The sequence below is a fragment of the Caloenas nicobarica genome, chromosome 3 (assembly GCF_036013445.1).
Source record: "Caloenas nicobarica isolate bCalNic1 chromosome 3, bCalNic1.hap1, whole genome shotgun sequence".
Classification (NCBI taxonomy): domain Eukaryota; kingdom Metazoa; phylum Chordata; class Aves; order Columbiformes; family Columbidae; genus Caloenas; species Caloenas nicobarica.
This window is the reverse complement of record NC_088247.1, coordinates 42,029,386-42,054,960: the sequence shown is the minus strand read 5'-3', so window position 1 is coordinate 42,054,960 and position 25,575 is coordinate 42,029,386. Positions and strand designations below refer to the sequence as shown.

General features: G+C 39.1%; 1 protein-coding gene across 1 annotated transcript in view; it reads right to left on the bottom strand.

The window, feature by feature from the left end:
* Window positions 1–4,625: 4,625 nt before the first annotated feature.
* The window catches only part of FUT9 (fucosyltransferase 9), a 99,633-nt gene continuing 78,683 nt past the window's right edge, over window positions 4,626–25,575 (bottom strand). The window contains exon 2 of the mRNA XM_065632457.1: window positions 4,626–5,713. Coding sequence (XP_065488529.1) covers window positions 4,626–5,713 — 1,088 coding nt within the window. The remainder of the gene's footprint in view (window positions 5,714–25,575) is intronic.

The window sequence follows — 25,575 nt, the reverse complement described above, 5'->3', positions numbered from 1 at the left end:
TCTGCTGCCAGTTTCGTCTGATGTCTGTTCACATTCAGTGGAGTAGCAATACATCTGCAGTTAGTATTTTACCTGTTTTGGGTCTTATTTTCCACACTGAGAAAGACAGTAATGTTGGTAGCTCAGTGCATGACAGAGACACTAAAAACATTGAAAAGAAGCCATTGTAAAATTAAGAATAATGATTACTCTTTGTCTTCAGTGACTGACAAGTTAACTTGTGACAAGTGCATGTGCAGGATTATTGTGGGCTGGCAAATAAAATAAACCAAATGCCTGAAAAAAAATTGTTGAGAAAATAGTAAGATTTGCTGTGAAAGACATGAAGATTTGGAAGTGTGCACTGGGTGATTGGGTAGTGAGGTGGACTGTGAACTGGCTAACGGAAAGAAGCCAGAGAGTTGTGGTCAATGGGGCAGAGTCTAGTTGTAGGCCTGTATCTAGTGGAGTGCCTCAAGGGTCGGTACTGGGACCAGCACTATTCAATATATTCATCCATGACTTGGATGAGGGAATAGAGTGCACTGTCAGCAAGTTTGCTGATGACACCAAGCTGGGAGGAGTGGCTGACACGCCAGAAGGCTGTGCTGCCATCCAGCGAGATCTGGACAGGCTGGAGAGTTGGGCGGAGAAAAATGTAATGAAATATAACATCGAAAAGTGTAGAGTCTTGAATCTGGGCAGGAACAACCCCAGGTTTCATTATAAGTTGGGGAACGACCTGTTAGAGAGCAGTGTAGGGGAAAGAGACCTGGGGGTCCTGGTGGACAGCAGGATGACCATGAGCCAGCACTGTGCCCTTGCGGCCAAGAAGGCCAATGGCATCCTGGGGTGTATTAGAAGGGATGTTGTTAGTAGGTTGAGAGAGGTTCTCCTTCCCCTCTACTCTGCCCTGGTGGGACCACATCTGGCATATTGTGTCCAGTTCTGGGCCCCTCAGTTCAAGAAGGACAGGGAACTGCTGGAGAGAGTCCAGCGCAGAGCAACAAAGATGATTAAGGGAGTGGAGCATCTCCCTTATGAGGAAAGGCTGAGGGAGCTGGGTCTCTTTGGTCTGGAGAAGAGGGGATTGAGGGGTGACCTCATTAATGTTTATAAATATGTAAAGAGTGAGTGTCACAAGGATGGAGCCAGGCTCTTCTCAGTGACAACCAATGGTAAGATAAGGGGTAATGGGTTCAAACTGGAACACAGGAGGTTCCACTTAAATATGAGAAGAAACTTCTTCACAGTGAAGGTGACAGAACACTGGAACAGACTGCCCAGGGAGGTTGTGGAGTCTCCTTCTCTGGAGATATTCAAAACCCGCCTGGACACCTTCCTGTGTAACCTCATCTAGCTGTTCCTGCTCCGGCAGGGGGATTGGACTAGATGGTCTTTCAAGGTCCCTTCCAATCCCTAACATTCTGTGATTCTGTGATTTCTCATCTTTTTAGTACAACTGTATTCTTTTGCCAGTGGTAGCAAGGCACTAATCATACCTTGTTCTCTATTTTAACTAATTCCGTGTAATTTATACTTCCATAATTAATTGGTTTTATCCATTCTCCTTCACAATGATTTGCTATTTGAGTCTATTTATGCACACTGTTCATGTAGGGTAACTCACTGAAGAAGCACAGATATCACAATGTTTTATGTTGTACATAGACTGGAATCAATCTTCTGTTAGTTAGGTGTGTAGGTCTGGGTATATTGCCTTTACGCATGCATGGAGTCCAGATGTTTTACATCCATTGCTTCACATCATTTACCACTTTGGCTGAACATGCCTGAAGATGCTTTATCTTCTGTCTGCAAAGCTCTTTATATCCAGAACTGCTTAAGGCTTTATACCTACAGACCACCTTGAAATCTTCATAAAATGGTTGGCTCACATATGTTCCAGCCCATACTCTTCAAGAACTGAGGTGTTAGGGTCCTGTCTCTTGTATAGGATTTGGTCATGATTCTTGGTCATTTCAACCTGGATTAGATTTATCTCCTGTTCTTTTAACCTTTGAGACAATTTTAGCAACATGTCCTGAATGCAAAGTGTATAAGCCTTGCGTGGAGTTTCTGTGAAGAGAACAATTCTCTTTCCAGTTCCATCAAAAGACATTTCTTAAAATTCAGCACAAGATTAGCCATGCTGGCTGGATTCAGTGTTCACAGAGGTATTGCACTACTTACAGCCTTAAAATTTAGCATATATCTCAAAACATTCCTGTGTATACACAGACTGATATTTGTAGTAACAGTTCATATATCTTATTATTGTGCTTACTTGTTATTAATATAAGAATTTATAGGCTGTCTTTGTGCCAAGAAACCAGTCTGATTTGACATAAGACCTTGTAAAACACAGCACAACTCTACTATCTGAAATGAGGATTGACAACTGTGCACATTCACCAAGGGGTGAATGTACTTCCACTGAGATCAATGCAAAGAAATTCCAAATTCCAGCATCAAGGGAATCAGATTATCCAGCCAAAGTAGTGACATATTCAGCGGCTGAGAATTTCACAGCCTTCCTGAAAACAAAAGGCATGATGTCCTATAGGACAGACTGTAGGTAATAGCCACTTGCCTTCAAAATGATAGAAATACTGCTCGTGTTAAATTGCTTTTAGAAGACTGCGTTTCATTATATTGCATTAATTTGCAAGGTAAGCTCGTCTTGTTTCGTACTGTAATGCTGGTGGATTTAGGAGGTTCACAGTATATTGCAAACTAGCTTTTAAATACAGCAATAAATAGTATAAATAAATATCTGGATAAGAAAACAGCTTTTGAAGCCATAAGGAGAGCATGACCTTTCTGTGGAGTTTCCTCTTTTAGAAATATAACTTCATTACTTTTACGGCCTTCTGTATTTCAGTTCCAGTGCGGGGTAAAAAAAAAATCTGACAAATCACCTTATCTTTTACTAAGTGTTTATCATTGTTTAACCCTTATTCTCTTACTTCAGCAACATTGTTGTCTGAAATTTTAGTCTTAAGTACTTGATCAACTACTTTGCTCGATCAGGGTCTTATACATCACATAAGCTGAAGTATTTCCAGTTAAGATTATTTTTTTTTTTTCAACAGAGGGTGTGATTTTTAAGGTTTTGACCTGAAAAACCAAGCTAATCGACTTTCATTTGATACCAAAGTATCCATACATATGTCATTAAACCAACTTTGTACATATGAATATACATAGAAATCAGATATTTAAGTCTTAGCTGAAAGAAAAAAGTAATAAAATCAAATGACACATGTTAAAAGCAGACATTTTAAACAACCATGACAATCATCACATTTATATATTCGTTATCAGAGCAAATTTAATACTTAAGAACCTATTTATATATTCAAATTTTGATAACAACTGATGCTGTTAAGACTGCATTTGTTTATACCTGTCACATAAAATATTTTCAAAAACCAAAACTCATTAGTTAATTGAGTTGAATGGTTGAATATGTCAGCCTGATAACTTGTTTACTGAATTTCAGCATATTTCTTTCACAAAATAAACTGTGGTGTTTTTTCGTTTTGTTTTGTTTTTTTCCCAAATTCGTGAGCCGTAACAGCAAGTTGTTCTGCTACAATTAAAGTTCAACAGATCTTTACAGAATTGGCGACAAATTCACAATTATTGAAGAAATTATATGAGAGAAATTGCTAAAATTTTGTAACAAGCTGTTTCTAAAAATTCACTATTCCCAGCTGAATTCAGTGCATGAGGCTAATGTAATCAAATGTCTATGTTAAAATCTGTTTATCTCTGTATGGATATAACACCACTTACAGCCCTGGTTCAGGTAAACCATACTTGATACACAATGAATCTTAAGGATATGCTGCATTTAAATACTCTCAAAGATCGGATTAACCTGGGCTTTGGTCACTAAGGTTGTTCATCTTCACTATATCTGACTTATTTACTCTTCAGAGGGTAAGAACAGAAATATTCCTAAAGTAACCTGATGGAGCTATTTGTTAGGACATCTTTTTAGAAACAAAGACTGTCTACTATTGTAATACCTTTTGAAAATTATATTTCTAGATTCATCATCCTTAAAAAGGGGTGAAATTGGTCACAATGGAATAATGGTAAGTATTGAACTTTACTGTATTCTTAAAATGTAAGATGAACCATAGACACCTTTAATGCTTTTTGAAATATACCACACATTTCAGCCTGGAACAGCAAATTATGCTCTTAAAATTCTCTCTGGCATTTAAAAGTTGTGTCCTCATTTTCCAAATAGGTTAAAAGTAAATGTAATGTTAAAAATAAAAAAGAAGTATTAAAATGGCTACCTTAAGTGTAAGACTGGGACATACTTCACAGAAAAAGTGGAAAATCTTGTTTAAAAATTATAGTAAACAATCAAATATTCTTCAGTGCACAGAATTAGTGTGTACAGTATAATTTAAAACTGAGTATTGATGACTGCTGATGATCTCTTAAAATCTCTTACAAAATATAAATAGGATAGCCAAGAGAGGATAACTGATAAAGCCATGACACAAGGTTCTCTTTTCCTTTTTCATTTCTTTTTCTTTTTTTCTCTTTTCCTTTCCTCTCCACTTGAACTGAAGTTTCTTCTGACTTCTTCAAAAAAGTGCACACATGTACACACACATAAATTAATTCCAAAACCATTTTTCTAAATTTCCAATAGACTTGTATTCCTGGTGTCTTTTCACATGATCACAAGCAAGACATGCGTGTGATTCCCAGAACCTAGGAAGATGCACTGAGAAATCCTTCTTCCAGTTGAAATAACTAAGGTACATCTTGTTGTTTTTGTCAAGCATCAGAAGATATTCTGCCAGCTCTCTTGGGGAGAGAAAATCTTCCACATGTATGAAAGAGTCTGCTGGAATGTAATTCTCATAGTTTTCTCTGGAAGGGCCCAATACAACTGGTACTGATCCAGCCAGAAGAGCATTATAAAGTTTCTCAGTAATGTAATCTTTGTGGATTGAGTTTTCAAAGGAAAGGTAGAATTTGCAAGTGGAGATAGTTGGAATCAAATTTTTATCATTGACGTAGTCTCCAAAGGCTTGTCCATAGGTATGGATTTCAATGTATTTGCTAAGCTCATTGTAATACTTGACTCGAGCGTGCTCAGGGTTCCAGTTACTTACAACCCAACAGACCAAGTTTTCCTTACTTGGCACTTCAAATGTAAAGGAACCTGTACCGACCATCATGAAGCCATAAGGCACCTGAATGTCTGAATCACGCCGATAAGTCAGGGTCAGGTTAAAGAGGTGTTCAATGCCACTCTTTTGTGGAGTATGGGTTGGAGACTCCAAATTCATCCAAATCCACTTCTGGAATGGTGGCCTGGCTTGTTGAGGTAAATTAGTGAGATCCCAGCTAATGTCCCTGTGATGGATGAGAACAGCGTGGGATCTGTTATATAGTGAGCGGTCAATAGTCAGATGGCACCCGTGGATATTGAACATCGTTTGGCAGGATGTTAGATCGAATGTCTGACCAAATGGCCAAACCCAGATCAAAATAGTAGTCTCATTAAGATTATCAGTTTTGGAAGAAAAGAAGCTCTTCATTTTCAAAACTGAGCTGGCTGATTCTATAGGACCAGAGATCCAGCTATTTGTTGGTTTGATATAAATTAATATAAATGCCATGAAACAACCAAGGACAATGAAGATAATAAAAAATGGCCGGAAAATTCCTTTAGATGTCGATGTCATAATTTGTTCTGAGAAAAAAGAGAGGAAGAGAAAGAGAGAAAATAACATCAGGTATTAAATTACATATATATGTCCCACTAAAGCAATCAGACATCAGGCATCAAAATTGATAGAACTTCACTATCACTGATCTGTAACCTCAGAAATTTCCTTTGAGTGGAGAGAGTGTGGGTTCTTGCATGCTATTCATTACAAAGTGACAATATTTCTCCTCTACACATTAAAAGCTAATTGACATAAATCAAAAGGAGGATTTTAATGCATCTCATGCTAGATATGTCAGTATATATCTTGAGAAGTCTTTCTGCTTAGAATCTATGCCAAGAGTTTAAGAGAGACACAAGAAATACAAAATTACCCTTTGATTCTGTCTTCGTGTATGTGTGAGGGATAGCATGCTGTAGATTTGGTCCATTCATATTTGTGTGTATAGAGGTATGGAAGATATAGGATTAGAAGAATGAAAAATGGAGGGACCGGAACTTTAATTATGTAATCAATGGGAGTGTTAGAAAACTAATTCATGCCTGATGGCTACATGGGGATGAACATTCATAACTTCTCCAGAGGACTCCTAAAATAGTTAGGGAAGGAAAACAGCAGTAGAGGTTCTCAGCTCCTTTGTTCCCATATACAGCCTCACACAGTTCCCACATGAAGAAAAATGAGTAAAAAGATGTCTTTAAATATTTCATTATGTTTTTCTGCCACGGCATTGTGTTAAAAATTAGGAAAAGTAGAGATATGTTTCATCTTTGTGAGATGCCATTTTTTTCCATGGGGAAAAAAGGTTGAGGAGCTCATATAGCTTCCTTTGTCCTCTGGTTATCTCTTCCTGAGAGAAGTAATAACTCTCTTTCCGGAACTTCTCTTCCACATGGTTCTTGTGAAATCTAGCAAAGAGGTTGATTATTGCTAACCTTTGCTCCTGAATGTAGCTCTAGAACTCAGAGGTGTTCTAAACATAAAAACAGTTAACCACGTAAAGAGCACTATGCATCTGATTCAGGGGTCCATTAATGCAACATAACGTTGCTGCTTTGTCAGTGTAAAAACTGATGTGAGTGTAGCACTACAGTTAAAAGAAAAATGTTTTCACATTCATTTCTGAAGAAAGGAAAAAGGAGGGAACATCATGTTTAGATTTACTCCAACATTATATATCATAAGGAAAAAGGAATTTGCCATGATATCTCCCCTGTTTTGGGAAGGCAGATGGTCTTAATTCTGGTTTTAGTTATTGCAGTGGGTTAACCTTGTCTGGCTGTCAGACACCCACCCAGCTGCTCTCTCACTCCCCCTCCTCAGGAGGACAGGGAGAGAAAACAAGGTGAAAATCTCATAGGTTGAGGTAAGGACAGGGAGATCACTCACCAATTACTACCACAGGCAAGCCAGATTCACCTTGGGCAAAATTAATGCAATTTAATGCCAATTAAAGTAGATGAGGCTAGTGAGGAATAAATACAAAAGTTAAAACAATACCTCCTTCCCCTAACTTCTTCCCAGGCTCAACATTCTCTTTCATTCCCAAGTCCTCCACCTCCTCCCTGCTCCTGAGTGGTGCAGAGGGATGGGGAATGCAGGTTTGCAGTCATTCCACAAAAATTCCTCTCAGATGCTCCTTCCTCCCTACACTTTTCCCTTGCTTCAGCATGAGTCCTTCCCATGGGATACACATCCTTCAGGAAAAAAACCCTCTGCTCTCCATGGGCTGCATTTCCTTCAAGGCATAGCCTTCTGCTCTGGCATGGGGTCCTCCCTGGGCTGCAGTGTGGGTATCTGCTCCACTGTGGTCCTCCATGAACTGCAGGGTTCTCTGTTCCAGTGCCTAGAGCACCTCCTCCCATCCTCCATTTCTGACCCTGGTGCTCACAGGGTTGGTTTTTTTCACAACTTTTTTTTTTTTCCTCATTCCTCACTGCCTGTGCCTTTCTTAAATACACTTTCCCAGAGGTGCCACCACCTTGGCTGTTGGGCTCAGCCAATGCCTTTGGTGGGTCATTTGGAGCCAGCTGGAACCGAATGTGTCTGACACCTGCAGCCCTGGCCTTTTCTCACAGAGACCACCCTGCAGACCCCCACTGCCAACACCTGGGCAAGGAGACCCAATATAGTTATGTAAAATATAGTAGCATGTTGAGTCTGACTCCTTTGTTTCAGCCCCTTTCTTTTGAACATAGTTTAACAGGTCCTCTCTGCTTTCAGCAAAATGATCCTGAACGGAGTAAAGGGGAGGAACTGCTGTGTCCATGGCTTCTCTGCTCATCCTCATCAGTTTAAATTCCTCTGAAAGAAAGATGTGGTTTTACAGCAACATCACATTGGCTTTTTTTAGCCTATGTTGATTTTTGCTAGAAAATATATCTAGAGGGGAGGTTATAACCCATGAGAGCAGAAGGCTGCTTCCCTGCCTTACCACAGTAAAAGTCTGAGGAAGAAGGGAGTAAGGTTGAGCAGTTTTAGGAGATGAAGCTCAAGGAAAATCAAGAGGCTGAGCTGATCTTCATGTAACCCTGTTCTTCACTTCTGTGCTATTGAGACCAACACACGGAACAGATATAGCTTTTCGCTGAACAGATAGAGTAAGCTGTGTTTGAACAATAGGTTGGGAAAGGTATCTATTCACAGAGACTGTTCATTTTCTAGGGGTTGAAATGGACAAGAAAATCAGAAAAGGACCTTAACATTGTGCCTTGTAACTTAGTCACCCTCCATTTAAAGGCCATGTGACACAAGCTTCTCTGAGGAGGATTATTTTACACTAAGTTCTTCTGCTGACTAATAAAAAAAGCTGTATGTCACATGGCAATTCTTGCTACATAGGAAATGACCAAATATTATGTGTTCTGTTCTCTGCTTGAAATTCTAGTGTGTCTATGATGTTGCATTTGTGTAGGAAGCTTTTGAATTGTAGTGCCAAGGTAAGGATAAACACTTGTGGTTTGTGCTGCTCAGAGTACCAATATTAACATCTCACATCACTAAACAGGTGAATTTACTTTACTGATCCCTTCATGAACTGTTTCCTTGCATTGTTTTGCTGCACTGTGAACTCGTGTGCCCCCTCCTGGTCTGAGATCACGGTTCTTAGATTTTGCCTTCACCAAAACACTAGCCTACAGTCAAGATAGTGCTTTTTAGTTTTCCATCCTTTGGATTCAGAGGACTAACTATTTATTATGCAGACTCATACGTCCATTAGATACATAGGCATCACTGGCATGCTTCACTTTGAAGCTACTGCTAATGGGGTGGTGGAAAAGGGTTGTGAAAGTCAGATCCATTAAAACCTGAAATGAGAGGCTTGCAAGGAAACAGAAGACCTGAGCAGAGTCCTAAAAATACCGCTTGCATATACCCTGAGGAGCGGGACAGGATTTTGTCAGGGAATTCTATTTCTCTGTTTCATTTTGTGTTAACTCCAGTAATAATTATTAAGACGTGCACTGGGAATAGCAGTACTTTTTCAGGATGTAGTGCTAGCCTCAGATGCAGTAGCTTCTGTGCTTCATAAAGCAGATTGAGGAATCTAGGGAACGGACCAGCAAACTCTCTCTTCATGGCTTTTGGGACCAAGTACTTTTAGTCAGACAACAGAAGAGTGAAGACGTGGTGAACACCTGTTGACAAATACTATTTTCTTGAAAAGTAGCTGGTCCATACTGCTAGGAAATATAGGTTGCAGTTTTTTGTTTGTCCGCTAGAATTCATGCAATATTTTTTTCATAATAGTCTCCAAAATGTCTTCTCCATATTTATTTATTTCCTTCTTCCCTTTTGTGCCTGAGATAACCATTGATCTTCTGCTGTGATTCTCACTATAAAGGTGAGCTAAGGAGACACTTGCTACAAGACATCCAGACAAGTAACCTTAGTTCACCCTTCCTCTTTCATGGTTTTCCTTCTACCACAGAATAACAAATTTCCTTTTTGCAGATCCCCTCCCCCATCAGTCTCTGGCATGCCAGACTCTGAAAAGAAAACTTTGTCAAAGAAATGTGTTTACTGAGACTTTAGCCAACTGGAAGAATTTGGTACTTTTGATAGTTTTGTTATAAAGTACATTTCAGAGTGCTGTAGCATAGCAAGTGTTTTCTAGGTGTTTTTTTTTCCCCAAGTTGAAAGTACAGTATTTCATCAGTACAAGACTACTTTTCTCAGTACAAAATTTAGCAAGGCTCCTTTTTAAGTGCAAAATTTGGCATTCCATCAGCAAGCAACTCCATTTAGCAGCAATACAAACAGGGAGGTAGTAACAAGGTACCAGCAGTGTTAACCCCAAGTACACCAGGCAAAGCTTGAAAAAATGTATCTATTTTGTGAATGCAACCTGTTCATTAAGAAATAAAATGGAATTTTATTTTATTTTTATACTAGTTTCTCTGGTATACCCTCAAGGCTTTGCCAGTAGCCCAAAATACATCACTGCTTGCAGAGGTATAACTTTCATTACTGGTACAACACTAGGCTTTTCTGAAGGAAAAAGACAGTATTTTAAAATTAAGATGGAGCAGAGATTTTTTAAAACATAGACACTGAATAATGAATAAAAAAAATCACCTTTACTTTTCTCATCTTAGGATTCTTAAGAGTTTGGGGCTAACCCTTATCTTCATCATCACTTGGTCTCAGGATAACTCAAGAAGAAATACTTACAACCTCAAGTCTGAAGATCGCTTCTGGGGTCAGAGTGGGAATTTCTGGCACAGAGGACTTATCGAGATTGAGGAGCAGAAGGATGGGGAGGCAATCAGAGGTTTGCCCATTTAAAAGCAGACAGCTAGCTAGGTGGATACTCTGGGACTGTTAAAAAGACAGTGGAATGCAGTGGGAACTGATAGGGATCACAGGCAAACAGTTATTGTTAGAAAGAAGGCTCATTTGAAATTGCTTTCCCTGTCCTCTGGCATGTTTCACCAGCCTCAGCCATGAAATATCTGCATTTATGCTAAGAGCTGTGTTTTTTCAGACCACACTTGTAATTAGCTGGAGCTTTTTCACCTGCAGTACTAAAAGAAAACTGACTGCCTCAGGATAGCGTGAGTGTGACTTCTTATCTCCGAGTCACTGCTATGTGTACCTGTCTCAAACTGCTTTTGCTTTAGCTCCCTGAGACTGAAGAATGCTTCTTTTTATTGGAATTAACTCTCACCTCTCTCAGTTATGCCTCTGCCGCAATCAGAATGGTGGATTTTTTCCCCATGCTATCTAAACGTGGGCTTGCTTCCATGCCTTTTCTTGCCTGTCCCACAGATTTCTGAAAGCAGCCCAGTATGAAAAGGCTCAACAGAGCTGCACACAGTTAAAGACTGGAAGCTGAATGAGCTGCTAATCTCAGACTGCATATTTTTACTCTATTGTTTGCAACATGCTTTTTCTTCCCCTCTCCACCTCCTTTGTTTTCGGGTTATTTGTTCAGTTCCTGAGATTTCAGTTTTGTGTTTTGCACTTCGAGAATAGTGTAGAATAATTTTATTCAACAGTGGTGATTTTTATGTTGAACGGTTTTAGAAAAATGATCGAAATGCACCCCGAGGACGGGTAGCCGTTAAGATACATTGCTTGGGGATGGTGCTGAACCTATCACCAGAGACTGTTAAGAACAGGTTAGACAAGCATCAGTCAGCAATGAGGGATTAGATTCTGCTGCCAGGTCCTGGGGCTGGGCTAGATGGCCTCACTTGATTCTTTCCAGTCTTGCACTCAGTTATAATATTAAACACAGGTTCTTGTAAAATGTACCTAATAAAAACACAAGCTGCAGTATAAAGCTGCAAAGAATTATTGAAAAAAATGAGTAAAGTCTATCTGGAAACTTATCTTGCAAACTATGAAATAGCCATACTATACACAGTGAAAATATGAAGGAAAGTGAAAAATCACATGGACAACAACAACAACAAAAGTCCCTATTTTCCAAGGCAAAACGTGAACCTTCCTGTCAATTGCTAGCTGGGGTACTGCTGCTTTTTTGAGAATCTCTGAATCTTGTCCCCTCAGGCCTTGCTGAGGAAAACCCTATTCTCAGCTCCCTTCTCCCAATTGCTGTGCAACATACAGCACGCGGCTATGGCTCAGCAGCCCCCAGCCTTCCCCCGTGATTTTCATCTATCCTCTCCTTCTCCCCAGGGCAGTCACACACTGTCACTCTCCAGCTGCTTAGGCAACAGCTCAGTGGTTCCTTTCTGCAATCCAACTGTACAGCAAAAAGCATTAGCCAGGGACGTGGAGAGTCTCAGAATAGCAGAGGGAAACGGCTGCAGCATCACTTCATACTGGAGAGACCCTATCTCCACTCCCACTGACACATATGCAAAAAAATAAGTGAAATTACCCCAAAATCCTGTCCACATGGAGCTTTTCCAGACAATCTGGCATTAGTGTCAGGACACCCCACTTTACACTGCTGCTGTGTCACTTTCTAATTATGAGTTTTTAGGTTCATCTCAGAAGGAACATGAATACACACAATTCCTTCCCTGGCACAACTGGAAAATACATGCATGCAAAGCTATCAGAAACCTCGGCAGCATTGCCAGCCTTGTTAACATGCAGAGACAGGACCTTTTTTACCTTAACCTCCACGAAGACTTGTCCGCATCACAGCTAGTTTATGACTGATAGCATTCTGTGAAAGGGCTGGTGGCTTTCCACACTGTGCTGGCTACAGAAAAGGGGGTTCTTCAGTACCATAGCTTAGTGGCAAACTTTATCTACCTTGTCAGGAAAGTGCTTTTTATCTTCCTGAAGATAAAGCTTATTCTAGCCATGCAGCACAAACCAATCAACACTTCTTTCAAAAGCCCTGAATAGGCTCTGCAGCAAATGAAGCTGATCAAAGAAAAGCTGCCCCAGAAGCAAGTGGTCTATTTCTCCCTTCTTTCCATGTGGTTTTGGGACAGCAAACTGCTGTTCTCTCTGATTCTGCCAGGACTGCAGAAAGGGCTTTTCAGTAGCTTTGTGGCTGGCTTGTAAAACTGCAGCCAACCAGCTGAAATATGAAGAGTATACCTGCACAAGCTCTGTGTTTGTGATGGCCACCAGCCCACCTGAAAGCCCTAGTTAACTCACAGTAGCTGTGAAAAAGGTGTGAGCTAAGCCAAGCAGAGATGGAGCATGAAGTGGCAGAAGAAGAATCATGGGCTTACTGTCCATGTGTGCTTAACTCCACATTCCAGAATCACAGTTACTTCTGGCTGATTCCCTATGATATAGCTCCCTAGGACATTGGAAAAACACCTCTCCTTGGAAAGCAGACAAATCTGAATCAGGAAAGAGCAGACGACACCTACTTATAATAGTGAATACTTACTATATGAGACATTACTTCTGTGGCAAAGCAAGACTTTTTGAGCTCTAAGCAGCAGCTGTTTGTGTAGATATGATTAGAGGTTGTGTCTAGTAGTTACTCTGCTGAATCTTGCTGCATAGGCAAGCTCAAAAATTTTAATTGGGATTTGATGCTTCTTTTTTTGCAGATACAACTGCATAGATCTGGGGGATTTTGCCAGTGGCAGCATAACTCCTGAGACAGCTCTGTAGCCTAGAAAGAAAGCCTGAGAGGCCTCTAAAAATACCATAAAATCCTCATAATCTGATCTCTACTTAACATTTCACTTCTCTGCCTGCCTAGCACCTTTTCCTTAAGAAACACAATGCCTCTGGGTTTGAGATCTCTACTGATGTAGCTGTTTTTTTAGGATGCAGGTCTATACTCTTTCTTCAATTTGCAAAGTCGTAACTGCTATGGATAGTAGTTGCCAGAGAGACAAAAACTGCTCTAAAGAGAAAAGGGAGCAACTGAAATGCTTAAATCTATTGCAATCTGCTCTGTTGCTGAAAGGGAGAATGTTATTTAGGAATGCAGTCAGAAAGTGGAGAAGAGAGGTGATGATTTATAGGACTATTTTTTGGAAATATGTGCATATTCCTTGAAAATAAGACCATTTTTTAAAATTCCCTAACAGGGAAGAAGGATAGACTTTTGTTTTAAAAATCAAGCCAACTAAATTTGATTTCTTGACTATTCTGAATAAAGAAGTGAATAAGTATTGGTCAACAGGACTTATGATGGCCAGGAGTCCTCATCTAGGTTCTGCTGGTTGTTGTCTAGATGACTGAGCAGAGCTCCTCACTGCTTTAGCTTTCATTAAAGAGCACCAGTGACTCATGACTGAAAGCTTCAGGTTAAAGTCTGTATATAGAGAATACAAATCCTTCATATGATAAGATACTGCCTGCCAAAAATTATGTTTCCTTATTTTCCAACTGGGAAAAGTACAATTGAAGTAAATGATGTAATGTAGAACACTTGTGAGTGTAAGGATATCAGCACTAAATTAATGGACAATTGGAAAAATGGAAGAATAGCACCAATCATTTTCCTATTGCACACCAAGACACATATTTTTCAAGGTGACTTGTCTTGGTAGTGCTAAGCATTTTAAAGAAAGAGGCTGGTAGGTGTGAGGTAGAAGGTGATTATGAAACAGGATTCTTACATGAAACGCTTTGTATTGCTGGAGCAAACAAATTAGCTGAGTTTGTACACTGAAAAAAAGAATAGAAGAATTTTGAGTCAAATTCAAGTGGCTTCTTATTCATGTACAGAAAGAAAGAGCAAAATCCGTACAAAGTAAATTCAGAATCATTCGTAACAATACTATAAGAAGTTTAAACATGTGCACATACACAAATAGAAACCAAATTCTAATCCCCTAAAACCTGAAACACTAAACAACAAAAATCGAAAGCATATTTTAAATAGACTATGTATTTTAGATAGTATATATTGTAAAGCCAGCAAAAATACCAATCCCTAAACCTCTCAAACTGCACACTCCTCTGAGAAAACAAAATCACAGTTGAGAGAAACCAGTGCTTAATTTCTTGGAGTGTCTCTTTGTGTGCATAACAAAAGGAAGAGCAGAGAGCTGGAACTACTAGGATAACAAGCCTAGGAATACAAAGCTTAATAAAAAGTCACTGAAAAGACTTTTTCTGCAGAAAAGAAAAAAAGAAATCCTTCAGTCAAGAAATAGCAGATACATAAGAGGAATGGGCTGAAGGAACAATAGTCTGAAAAAAATCCTCCAGTAGTTACAAACACCTACATGTTCTAAGATGATGTTTTCTTGTTACTACTTACTGTCTGAGTTAACATATGCACCAATGCCTCTGAGAGCAACTCTCAAGGTTAGGATATGGTGAAGAATATTCTGCACAAACTGTTGACAGTACATTGTACAAAGCAGATCAGTAGTTAGTGCAGAGATCATACCTCATTTGAAAAGACTCAAATTGCTTGCTATTTCTTAGCTTACTGTTTTCCTTTTATGCTTGTTAAAAAGAGAAGTTAAATATTTGGAGTGTAAGTTAAAGCAGTTCATTCTATTGTTCAATTACTGGATTTTACTGTCATACATTATTCTACTCTTAATGGAGCAAAAATTTCAGAATGAATTAATAAAATTTTTACCACTAGAGTAACAAGTTAATGTAAAATTATTTACTATATCTTGGAAATGAAATTTGCCAAGCAGTCTTTTTCCCATTTTAATGTTTGCAGCCCATAGTCTTTCTCTGCTACAACCCTACTGTAAATGTTAAAAATAGGTATTTAAACAGGAGAAAGAGTTTTCATTTGTTCCCACTACATGAGGAAGACTTTTTATAGCCATCTTACTCAGAAAGCAGCTTTCTAAAGAAAGTCAGCAGAGATAGCTAGGAGGAAATACAAGGAGAAAGAGGGAGAGCAAGGGAAATAAATTGGAAAAGAGTGTAAAAAGGAGCTAGATATGAGGTCAGCAGCACTCTGTTCAATTCTGTATTTCTGTTTTAAGGACATTGGTGTGAAGAAAAATGATGGCAGGCAACTGCCTTTGCAAACAGTCTGTAAATCCCTGCAGTTAACACAGCTTAGCAAAGGTGGGTAGGACTTATTTGATCACTAGGATCATAAGAGGGACCTAAACCCCTAGCTGATTAGGCTGCCCCAAGTCCTAAGGAGCCCCAAACCAGAAACAGGTGCTACTAGTAGGGCTCAGAGGAAATGCTGGTGTCTGACTCCAAAACTGCAGCCCTGAAAAACCTCTGCTCCTTTGTCTCTTGATGCTGGTCATGCTGAAACTCCCTCTGGCTCTCTGCCTTTCAGGCTGCTGGACACTTAGCAGCCTGGTGCCAGCGCATCCCCACTGCCAGCGCACCCCCAGAAGGAGCTCTTCTTCACAGGGAAGGGCCATTCAAAATCGATAAACTAGCTGTTCTCCCGACCCTGGGGCTGTAGATGTGCCTAGAAGAGCAGACTCCATCTTAAATGCAGTGGTAGCAGCTGCTTTTTTTTGTCTGCTTTTAAAGAAACAGGCATGGGATGAATTCCTTTTATGCAACTACGGAAGCTATGACCTCAGATACAAATCCTTCTTCAGCTTGAAGTCATTCAGACCTAGATATTTCACTTTTCTGAAAGATTTCCTAGCTCCTAGGTGACAATGGCCGTCGATTTTAAAATGTGTGAAGAGCTTTAGGATTAGAGGTGAACAATCCTTTCTTCCTTATTGATGCCCTAGCTGCTAATTAAGACACTCCTATTTTCCCTTGACCTCTTTCTGTCTCTTGCCTATTGACTCCCTAATGATTTTTGCCCAGAGGCACGTATGCAGCAGTAAAGGGTGGAGTAAACTTCCTTCCCTGTGCAGTTTACAGCCTTGTAAAGGGAAGGTGGCAGAGGTGGTTTCAATCTCCTTTGTTGGAGAGATCACAAAAAATGATCTCTGTTCTGGGTGAATCTTCCTCTGTCTGTGTTTCGAAAGGTGTAATTCCCTAATTTCTTCATAAAGAAGGGTGCTACTTCCCTGACCTCAAGGGAGGATTCCCAGATCTGAATCCCATGAATGACCCACTCTTTCAGAGTGCTGGGCGTACCTTAGTGAGGGATGCAGGAAGACACACCCCAGTTCTTTTCTGGGCAGCCTCTTCCAAAGCTTGTGCTCTGTATCTTCATCCTTAGGTGCCTAACTAATTTCCTGCACCCTAACGAGGCTTTTGGGCTAGCAGCTGGCTGTGCTAATGCTTGGTGCACAAACAGTTTTTTGAGTGCAGCCTTTGGTCTGCATGATCAGGTGCAGTGAGACATCACAGAAATCAAAGCTGAAAATACCACAAAGTCTCCCTCCCAGCCAAATTAAATGGGATTTCTGGTAGAATATATATATCATAAGTTCTCTTAAAGGAAGTGAAATCAAAAGCAATAAGAATAATAATATTAGGAAATATTGATCCTACTGACCAGCATCTTGGTCTGATGGAGGAGAACGCATTTTTGCAAGGGCAATTAGAGCCTGCTGGTGGCTGACAAGTCTCATAGATGTGGCAGAGAACAAAGTGGCAGGAGGACTTCCCAGTTGCTCTATCAGTTCAACTTTAGTGGAGTTGAACTTAATTTGTCTTAATTTAAGTGTTAATCACTTTCTATCTCATTTTTGACACCTATAACATGAGACTAATGACATTTCCTCTCCTTTAAGAAAATACTTTAAGATCCACAAATTAAAAGTAACATACAAGCAAAATAAAATGCTGCTCTAGTAATAACAATACTTTCACTCCTGAAATATCTTGCTTTAAAGAATTGTTTGGACTTTTACAAGCATTAGTTCAGTTTTAATCAGAGCAGTCAGAAAATTGTCACTGAAACTGCTCTATGGAGAGTGAAGGAGGGGTGGAAATGGAATCTCAGAATGATAAAGTGATTTCCACAAAATCGTAAAGATTTTACCAGATATTTGACAACGATGACTTCAATTTATATCAAAACAGTTGAGTTTATAGGACATTTTCCTTCAAAGAAATGGCACCAGAAACTAGTCATATCACATTTATTCAGATCAGATATCTCTGGCATGTATCTTTGTTTCCAGTCTCTGAAAACACATCCTAATCCTCTTGATTATAGTAAGGTAGTAAAGGGAAATGGAAGATTTAATCAGATTTAAGTCAATGACCCCTTGATCTGTACAATAAGAAAAAACACAACCCTTTTTCTGAACTATAGTCAAAATTCTGTCAGCAAAGCTGAATTTGCTGAAAGACAAGAAGTATCAGAGATGAAATCTTGCTCACAGAAACACTGGAAAACCTTCTATTAATTTTAGTATTGTTAGGGTTTTGTTCTTCCAGTTGATTGCAGCAACATGTAAGAAGTGAGAAAAACAGCTCAAAAGCTATTCCTTTGTGATTAAAGTTAACTTAGAAATGAAAAACCTAAGGCAACTCTGGAGACAGAAAGATGTGTAAATCAGGGCTCAGGGAATCTAAACAATGGAACAAGTTACAAGTAATAGACACTCTCCCATATACACACATATATACAGACACACACAATCTGTAACCTTAAGGAAGATTTAAACAGCTATTGAAAGCGTGCCTGAGTTTTCACACCTGCAACATTTTATAAATACAAGTATATACTTACATACACATACACACACACACACACACACATATAAATACACAGCATTTGTGTGGTATTTGTAACACGATTCATTTCTTAGATTCCTTGAAATGTGTCTTGTCAGTTCTGCTTCATGTTTCCTTGTATTCACACCCTTACACACATTTCTATGTAAGTAGATGCACATACATACGCATGCTTATGAATATATAGGAAACTACTGTCCAACCCGCTGGAAGTGGACAGAGGCAGTGGTCCTAATGAGATGTGCTGCTGCTTCTCAATCTGACAGCCAGCGGGTGCAGGAGGCAGTGGAGCGACTGCCACTGCCATGCTGGCGAACAGGAGGGAGAGAAACAGAGCATTGAATTCGCTGAGGCACTGAACCAGGGAGGGCTGGATGGGAAGACGAGGCAGAAAGTGGAGACGGGGATTATTATTATTATAAGAGAAATAAAATCTTTGTCTATCTTAGATACCTTAACCCTTTTATCAGAGACAACATGAAAGAAAGCATTGCTCTCAAACCGTTCCTTCAGCTAGAAGCACAGCAGCAAGCCGAATCCTGCAATCCTGAAGATTATTTCCAGCATGAGAGGCATGAGACCTCTGTGTGCATATATGGAGATGGGAAATCTGCCTTTAGACTTTCGGAAAAACTCTGGCAAGGAAGAGAAGGCAATCACTCAGACTAGGATGCTGTCATGGGGCAGTGAGATGGATTTAATTAAGAATCTTTCCTAATAGGCAAACAAGCATGTTTATTGACATAGTTGATATGAATAGAAAGCTTTAAAGATAAAGGCTTCTTAAAATCCAATTTAGTTTTCATTCATGTTCTGTCTCTTTTTGCATTTTCAGTGTCAGCAATGATTATCAGCTTCATTTTTATGACCAGTTTCTTTCAAGTTTTCTGTGCTTTTAGGTTTTGAGTCACGAATATGACACATATGATAATTGTTTTCAACCAGCTATTTCTAGTGGGTTAATTTTAACTGCCAATACAAAAGTTTAATATTCATGTGTGTGTTAAAAAACAATTCTAAGGACATTTTAGAATGTCTTTCAAAGTTGTTTTTTTTTTTTTCATATATCTTCTGTTTATTTTCTGAGTTATTCTGATCAGGTTCCTATGTCATGCCTGAGAACTTAACATCTGGTTTTGTCATTTATTGTTCTGAAATTATGCTCTGTAATGCCAAAAGGGAAGATTAAAATATAAGTAGAAGAGGTGGGAATTTTTTCTATTTAAACTATACTGTACACATAAGGTGGTTGTTTTGCTCTGTTCTGCAAAACAGAGAGAATGAGAGGAAAATGACCTGAGTGCACACATTCAGTTGCTTCCTTAACACTGCTGAGAGTAGCTGCCTGGCTGATAAAATATGTCTTCAGCAGAACTCAGCTTCTGTGTAGGATCAGTGTAGGATTCTGTGTAGGATCTTACTGATTGGCTCCTATTGCAGGACCTTCAGCCGTAGAGAGGGTTTCTTTTGCAGAGCTTTATTCATTCTGTAGACTGATTTACTGCTAGAGAAAGTTTGGCCAAGTCAGAACAAGGAAGGCATTGTATGGATATATATGAAGATGGGAAGAGATTTTGTAACTCAGTCTTTAGTGTTTATTATGGGATAATCAGCAGGCGGCGGCTAATGTGTGCTTACGTAATAGATAAAGAAACCATATATATTATAATATACATCTTAACTGAATCTATTTTACTTCCTTTAAACACATAGAACAAAAAAAATCTTTCAAATTGTTAGAAGCTAGAAGTATTTATCAGAAACCAGAGGTTGAAAACCTAGCTGTGAGTCATTTCTACCTTATGTCAATCTCTTCAAGCATGTATTTGAAGTGAATTCATTATTTTATTTCTTGGATGGTGCAGGAATGGCAAAAAACCCCACGTAGTTGCTAGCGGCAGCTGGCGGTGGGGAGGAGAACATACATAGCCTGTTGTAAAGTAGATGGCCCTTTATAAATTGTGAGAACCATTTCAGGCTGCTGTAGGAGCTCTGGCTGTTTTGGAAACCCTGTTGCTGGATGCAAGTAGGGTTCATGCTGCAGGACCCCATGGTGTTCCAGCCCTCACCTCGGTTTGGAGCTGAATATCCTCATGAAGCTCTGGAGCAGTTTCGAAACAAAGCCCGATTACTTCTTGGAAAGGAAAATAGTTTGTACACTCCTAAAGCTCTTTAACGACTGAACCAACAGACAGTGTTGGTTCCCCTTCAGGGAATCCGCTTCAGAATTGCAATATGGATCCAAATCAGATCATTAACGCAGGCAATAGCCTCAGCAATAAAGTCACAAGAATAGTTAACCATGCTTGAGGCTCTTTTCAATCTCAACAGTAAAATATGCCCAGACCTGGTATGCTTGCCAAAGGAACAGAAATAACCCAATGTATTAGTTGTATGCCGAATGGTATATTAGCACAGTTATTGTGTCTGCAAGTTTTTTCTGTATTTTTAGTTCCTAGTAAGCTCCCAATTACACCTGTTATTAGGAATTGATACAACAGATGACGAGAAAGACTATGTTTAAAGATCAGAGAAGGAGTTCCTTCGGATTTTTACTTTGGATTTTTAGAGGAGTAACTACATGCAGAATACTGTTTCTGTATTCCAAATAAAGTAATATTAACTGGAAAAAATAGTTTTTCAGGTACTTACAAAATACTTAGAAAATTCCTTAAAGTTTAAAGGAAGTCTTCCTGCTTTAAGCCACTTGTTTGAATGCCAAGCAAGCATTTATTCAATGTCCATGATGTAAGCATTTAAACAGAAAACAGATTGCTTAAAAGAACTTCTGTGTGATTGACAGATATTGGAATTTGACTGCACTTCTGTGTTATTTAAGATGATAACAAATGAAATGTGTGCATCCAGAAAAGCCAGTTTTGGATGGATGATCTTTACTTGCTGATGAAAGTAAAATGAAGTAAATTACATTTCAGCCTCTCTGAAACTGCTGTATAATGCTGAACTGAACTGTAAGTATTTCACTAGGAGATTTCTAATAGGTTCTCAAAGAAATTTACTTTTTTTTTTTTCCCTAAATAGAGAATAAAATATGATAATCTCCCAGGAGGCTTCTGGAAAGATACTTTAAATTGTCATTTTGTGCAAGGAAGCAAGACAGAGTTTTGCAGAGTTGATGTGTTGATAGTATGATTACTATAGCTAGATTTATTTTTCCATTGGGATTTTACATCACTGTTGGATTTAACTGCCACATACAAGGTAAATTGCATAAAAGGGATAGTGTTCAGGCAAATGTGGCACAGAACTTAGCTTTGGAATGCCTTGATTTACAAAATCTAAGAACAATAGAAATATTTCCACTGCTATTATTGTTTGAAATGCAGAGGAAAGATTTTTTATTTCTTTTACAAATTCCTGCAGTGTATAAGCTGTTGTTCCTTGCTAATGGAGGACAAACTCAGGTTTACAGGACAGTAACTATAAACTATGGTGGAAATTACTTTCTTGTTTCCGGTGGACAAAGTAAATTAAATGCCCTTTGTTTCCTATTCTCTCTCCATACATTGGTTCTCAAATGATGTTGGATTCTGATACACTGGGTATAAAACTATATTTCGATCTATGGAAGTTCAAGAAGGATAGATCGCAAATTTGGTTTTGGTGTGTGTGTGTGTTTTTGTTTGTTTGTTTGGTTTTTGTTTGTTTTTTTTCTTCCCCATTATAAGTTTGTTAAAACAAAAACTTATTTCAATAATGTTGCATTTGTTAACATTTTCTCTGGGATATTTTTTGTCCGATTTTGAATATATTTTCAAGGAAGCCCATAGCCGCTTTAAAACAAGCAAACCTCATTAGGGAGGGAATGGTTTGAAAGATTTCAGTTTTGTCCTGATAAAAACCAGAACATTTTCAACATCACAAAAATTTGCAGAGGACAAAAAATCATTCCAGCTATCAATTTATGATACCCTTAATGGCTGTAAGATTTCTCATCCTGTGTAAAGCCTGGAGGACAGGTACGCACTGTCATATGCTGTCAGGATGGGATATGGCAGCAGCATCACAACTTTCTCTTGAGCTGAACAACTGGATTGCTTTCTAAAGAAAAGTAAAGGTGGAAGAAATACATCTCACCTCGATACAAGCATAGCCTGAGCAATTAGTGGTTTCCATCAGGAGACAACCCAGCAACAGTTGCTCTAGCAGCAAGCACCCAGAGGAGTACCATGCTCCCCAGTGTCCCCTAAGCTCTTGGGTAAGGATACCTTGAAGGATCTGCCTCAAAGAGATTGTGCCTGTATGATGCACATGTCAGATACCTTATGAAAATGTCAGTCTCCTCACTGGTTCTATACTAGTCATCTCTACTAACAGCATGACCATGGTGAGAGCTTCATAGTCTCGGCCTCAGACATCATGATTCCTACTGAGAACCACCTCAACTCACACTTTTAACTGCCCCCTCTTCTTTCTTTTTTCTCTTCTGCTTCTACTCTTTGCTTTTCTTCATCCTCTGACCCTGTTTCAATCTTTACTTTGTTCCCTTTTTGGGGCAATTGTCACACCCTTTTCATTTCTCAGAATTAGCAACAATTAGGGGAGTCTGGCCGGTCTAGAAACATCCTGACAGCTTATTGAACTGGCCAACAACTTATTGAACTGACCAAATAATAGTGTCATTGTCGCTTTTCCTGTTCTTTGTCCTCATTTAGAGTTTACTATTTTCTATGTATTAGCCTATTTTAAGGCAGATCAACAGAAATTTGAGTGTTCTCTATAGGGCCCAGCATATTAATCCAACAACAATTATTAAATAAATGGAAATTGCTGAATAAAAGCCCATTAGAAGACTGGGAGAAAAGCACCTGGAAGCGGTGTATTTTTTCTTCTGGTACTCCACTCCTCTGAGAGAGGTGAAAGATTATCAATGCTCAAACAACTAAATCTAGATAAGGAACTGGAAGCCTTAGGACTTCAAAAAGACAGGACCTCCATACTTACTCAGAAAAAAGGTAGTTTCTTGATGGTGTTATTTGTTTGTTAAGACATTTTATACTACATACATGTCCTACTGTGTTATATAAAATGGGTTTGGACTTGAAGAGTCATGGCTTTACCACGTTATTCGCTATGCAGAATTAATTTCCGTGTCTGTAAGTGTATACTTGACTAAGGGTGCTACAGTTACCTTTATGGAGACATGATGCAGCATGTATTGTATCCCTGACATTTCCCAAAGACTTCTTTCTTAATCTTACATGCATTTGATAGTCACCTCACTTTGCTCATTATTCACTACTAGAGTTATTCCTCTTTCCTCCAGCAGCAGACACTCCAAATTAAAAATATCTGCAGGATCCAGATCACTGATGCTTTCAGGTGAAATCTTCATGCCATTAATGACCATGAATTAAAATCCCATGAATTTGGTTATAACACTAATGGTTTGCACATATTTTCTAGACTTATGATTGCAGGCTTCATGTAGATTACTATGTAAATGCCTCATTTGAGATAAGAGGCATTATGTTCTTCCAACTGTGTTCAGTTCTGTCTGCTTCCAGTTCCAGTCTCCTACCTGTCCTGCTTCTCAGCTCTCTGGAAGACTTGATGCAGCTGACAGCACTACCGCCAAATGATGCTGCACTGAACCACCAAGTCACTTTTTACATGTTCCTCAGTATGCCCAATCTAGAATTCTGCTCTGGCCTGACATCCACCCATCACACGTAGTGCTCTGATGTTTGGTGGGGCTCCATGTTGGACCTCACTTTTAACATGTTTTTGCCTTACCTATTGGGAATCACTGTTCTTGAAGTTTCCATAATCTTGGCCATAGTATAAATATGACTACTAAGCTATCAACATGTCTATACTCCAAACCGGTCATGCTATTATGCCATAAAAGCAGCATAATAAACAAAGCCACATAATGATATAGAGAATAACTAATACCAAACTATATGAAGCACACTAACGTCGTTCCTCTTGCAGCTGCTGAGGAGAAAAATCACTTAGATAAAACAAAGCAAGGGAGGCTTTGTAAAGAAATGATACAGTGAAGGCCATTCTTACCTCTCTAGTTTTTTATTTTAATGGAAAAACCTTCTAAGCAGAATAATTCCAAAAGGAGTGTTGAGGATGGATAGCAGAAGGACTTTCTTCTAAGGGCAAAAGGATATGGGCACATATCCCACAAATGTGGGCTTTCCTGGTCCTCAGTCATTAGCACTTTGCCTTTTACTTTGCAGCTTTGAAAGCTGCTGTTACTCCCTGAATAAGACAACCCCCTTCCTCTGTGATAACACTGGCAGGTGTTTGCCACCAAGCGTCATAACTCTGAAGGTATATTTCCATTGTAAATACAGAGTATGAAACCCAGTATTTGAATGTCATTCCCACATCTCGACTAACACTCTGTCACTGTCATTTTAGCATCTTAATTACATCAACATTGTCCTTTGTGACTCATGCTGCAGATTTCCAATAAAAGTGTCTCTGATGAGGGAAGTAGCATTATGGCAATCAAGCAGCAGAACAACATCTCTAAATAATCTTAGCTTGTTCAACATCCCAACTGCACTGCAGAACATAGATCTGAAGAGCTAAGCATGGCAAGAAAGTGCACATCATTGTGAACTGCTCTGCCTTAGATAGCTGCTAAGGAGCAATTAAATATGGATGAGAATTGCCAGACTTCAGTGCACCTCACACCTGAAAGCCCATAACATTGAATGATAGTAAAGAAATAGCAAAACAATATAATTCATGCCTGTTAGTATCTTCCCTGTATGCTTACATACATGCAGATGAACTCACACACAAAAGAATTCCCACACAATAGACTCATTAGAAATGTTTTCACCAGTTGCTTTTTATTCAAGTGCTCTGGAAGCCTGAACCCAGGAAACCTTAGGTTCCTGGGGACTACAGCATTGCGAATGCACCGAGCTCCCATTCTCCGAAGGAACCACAGCTGTAGAGCAAAGCTTGAAAAAGTAACCTGGTGTACCCCAAAAACTAAGATGAAAAAAATATAGTACTTATTACAAGAAATCCTATTGTGGGACTGTGGGAAAGTAACTGCCAAGTTTCACTGTTTAGTACTTGTAATACAGTTTACAGAACTCACTTCTCTCTATTTTTTTTTTTCTTCCTTTTGATACCACATGGATCTGAACCATGACTGCAGACTACATGGTGTCTGGAGAAAAATTATGCTGAATACACTTGGCTGCAAAGCTTCATTAGGAAATGGTTTAGCAATTGAGTAGGCCCAGAGTAGAAAAATGTTTGGGTGATATTATCTGTATTTGGAACTCATCAGAGATGTGGAATGCATACCGTCTGAACTGCTCTAGCTCTATTGCCGTCACAGGATGACTGGTATAATTTAAAGAAATATGCCATTGATTAGATGCTCCCA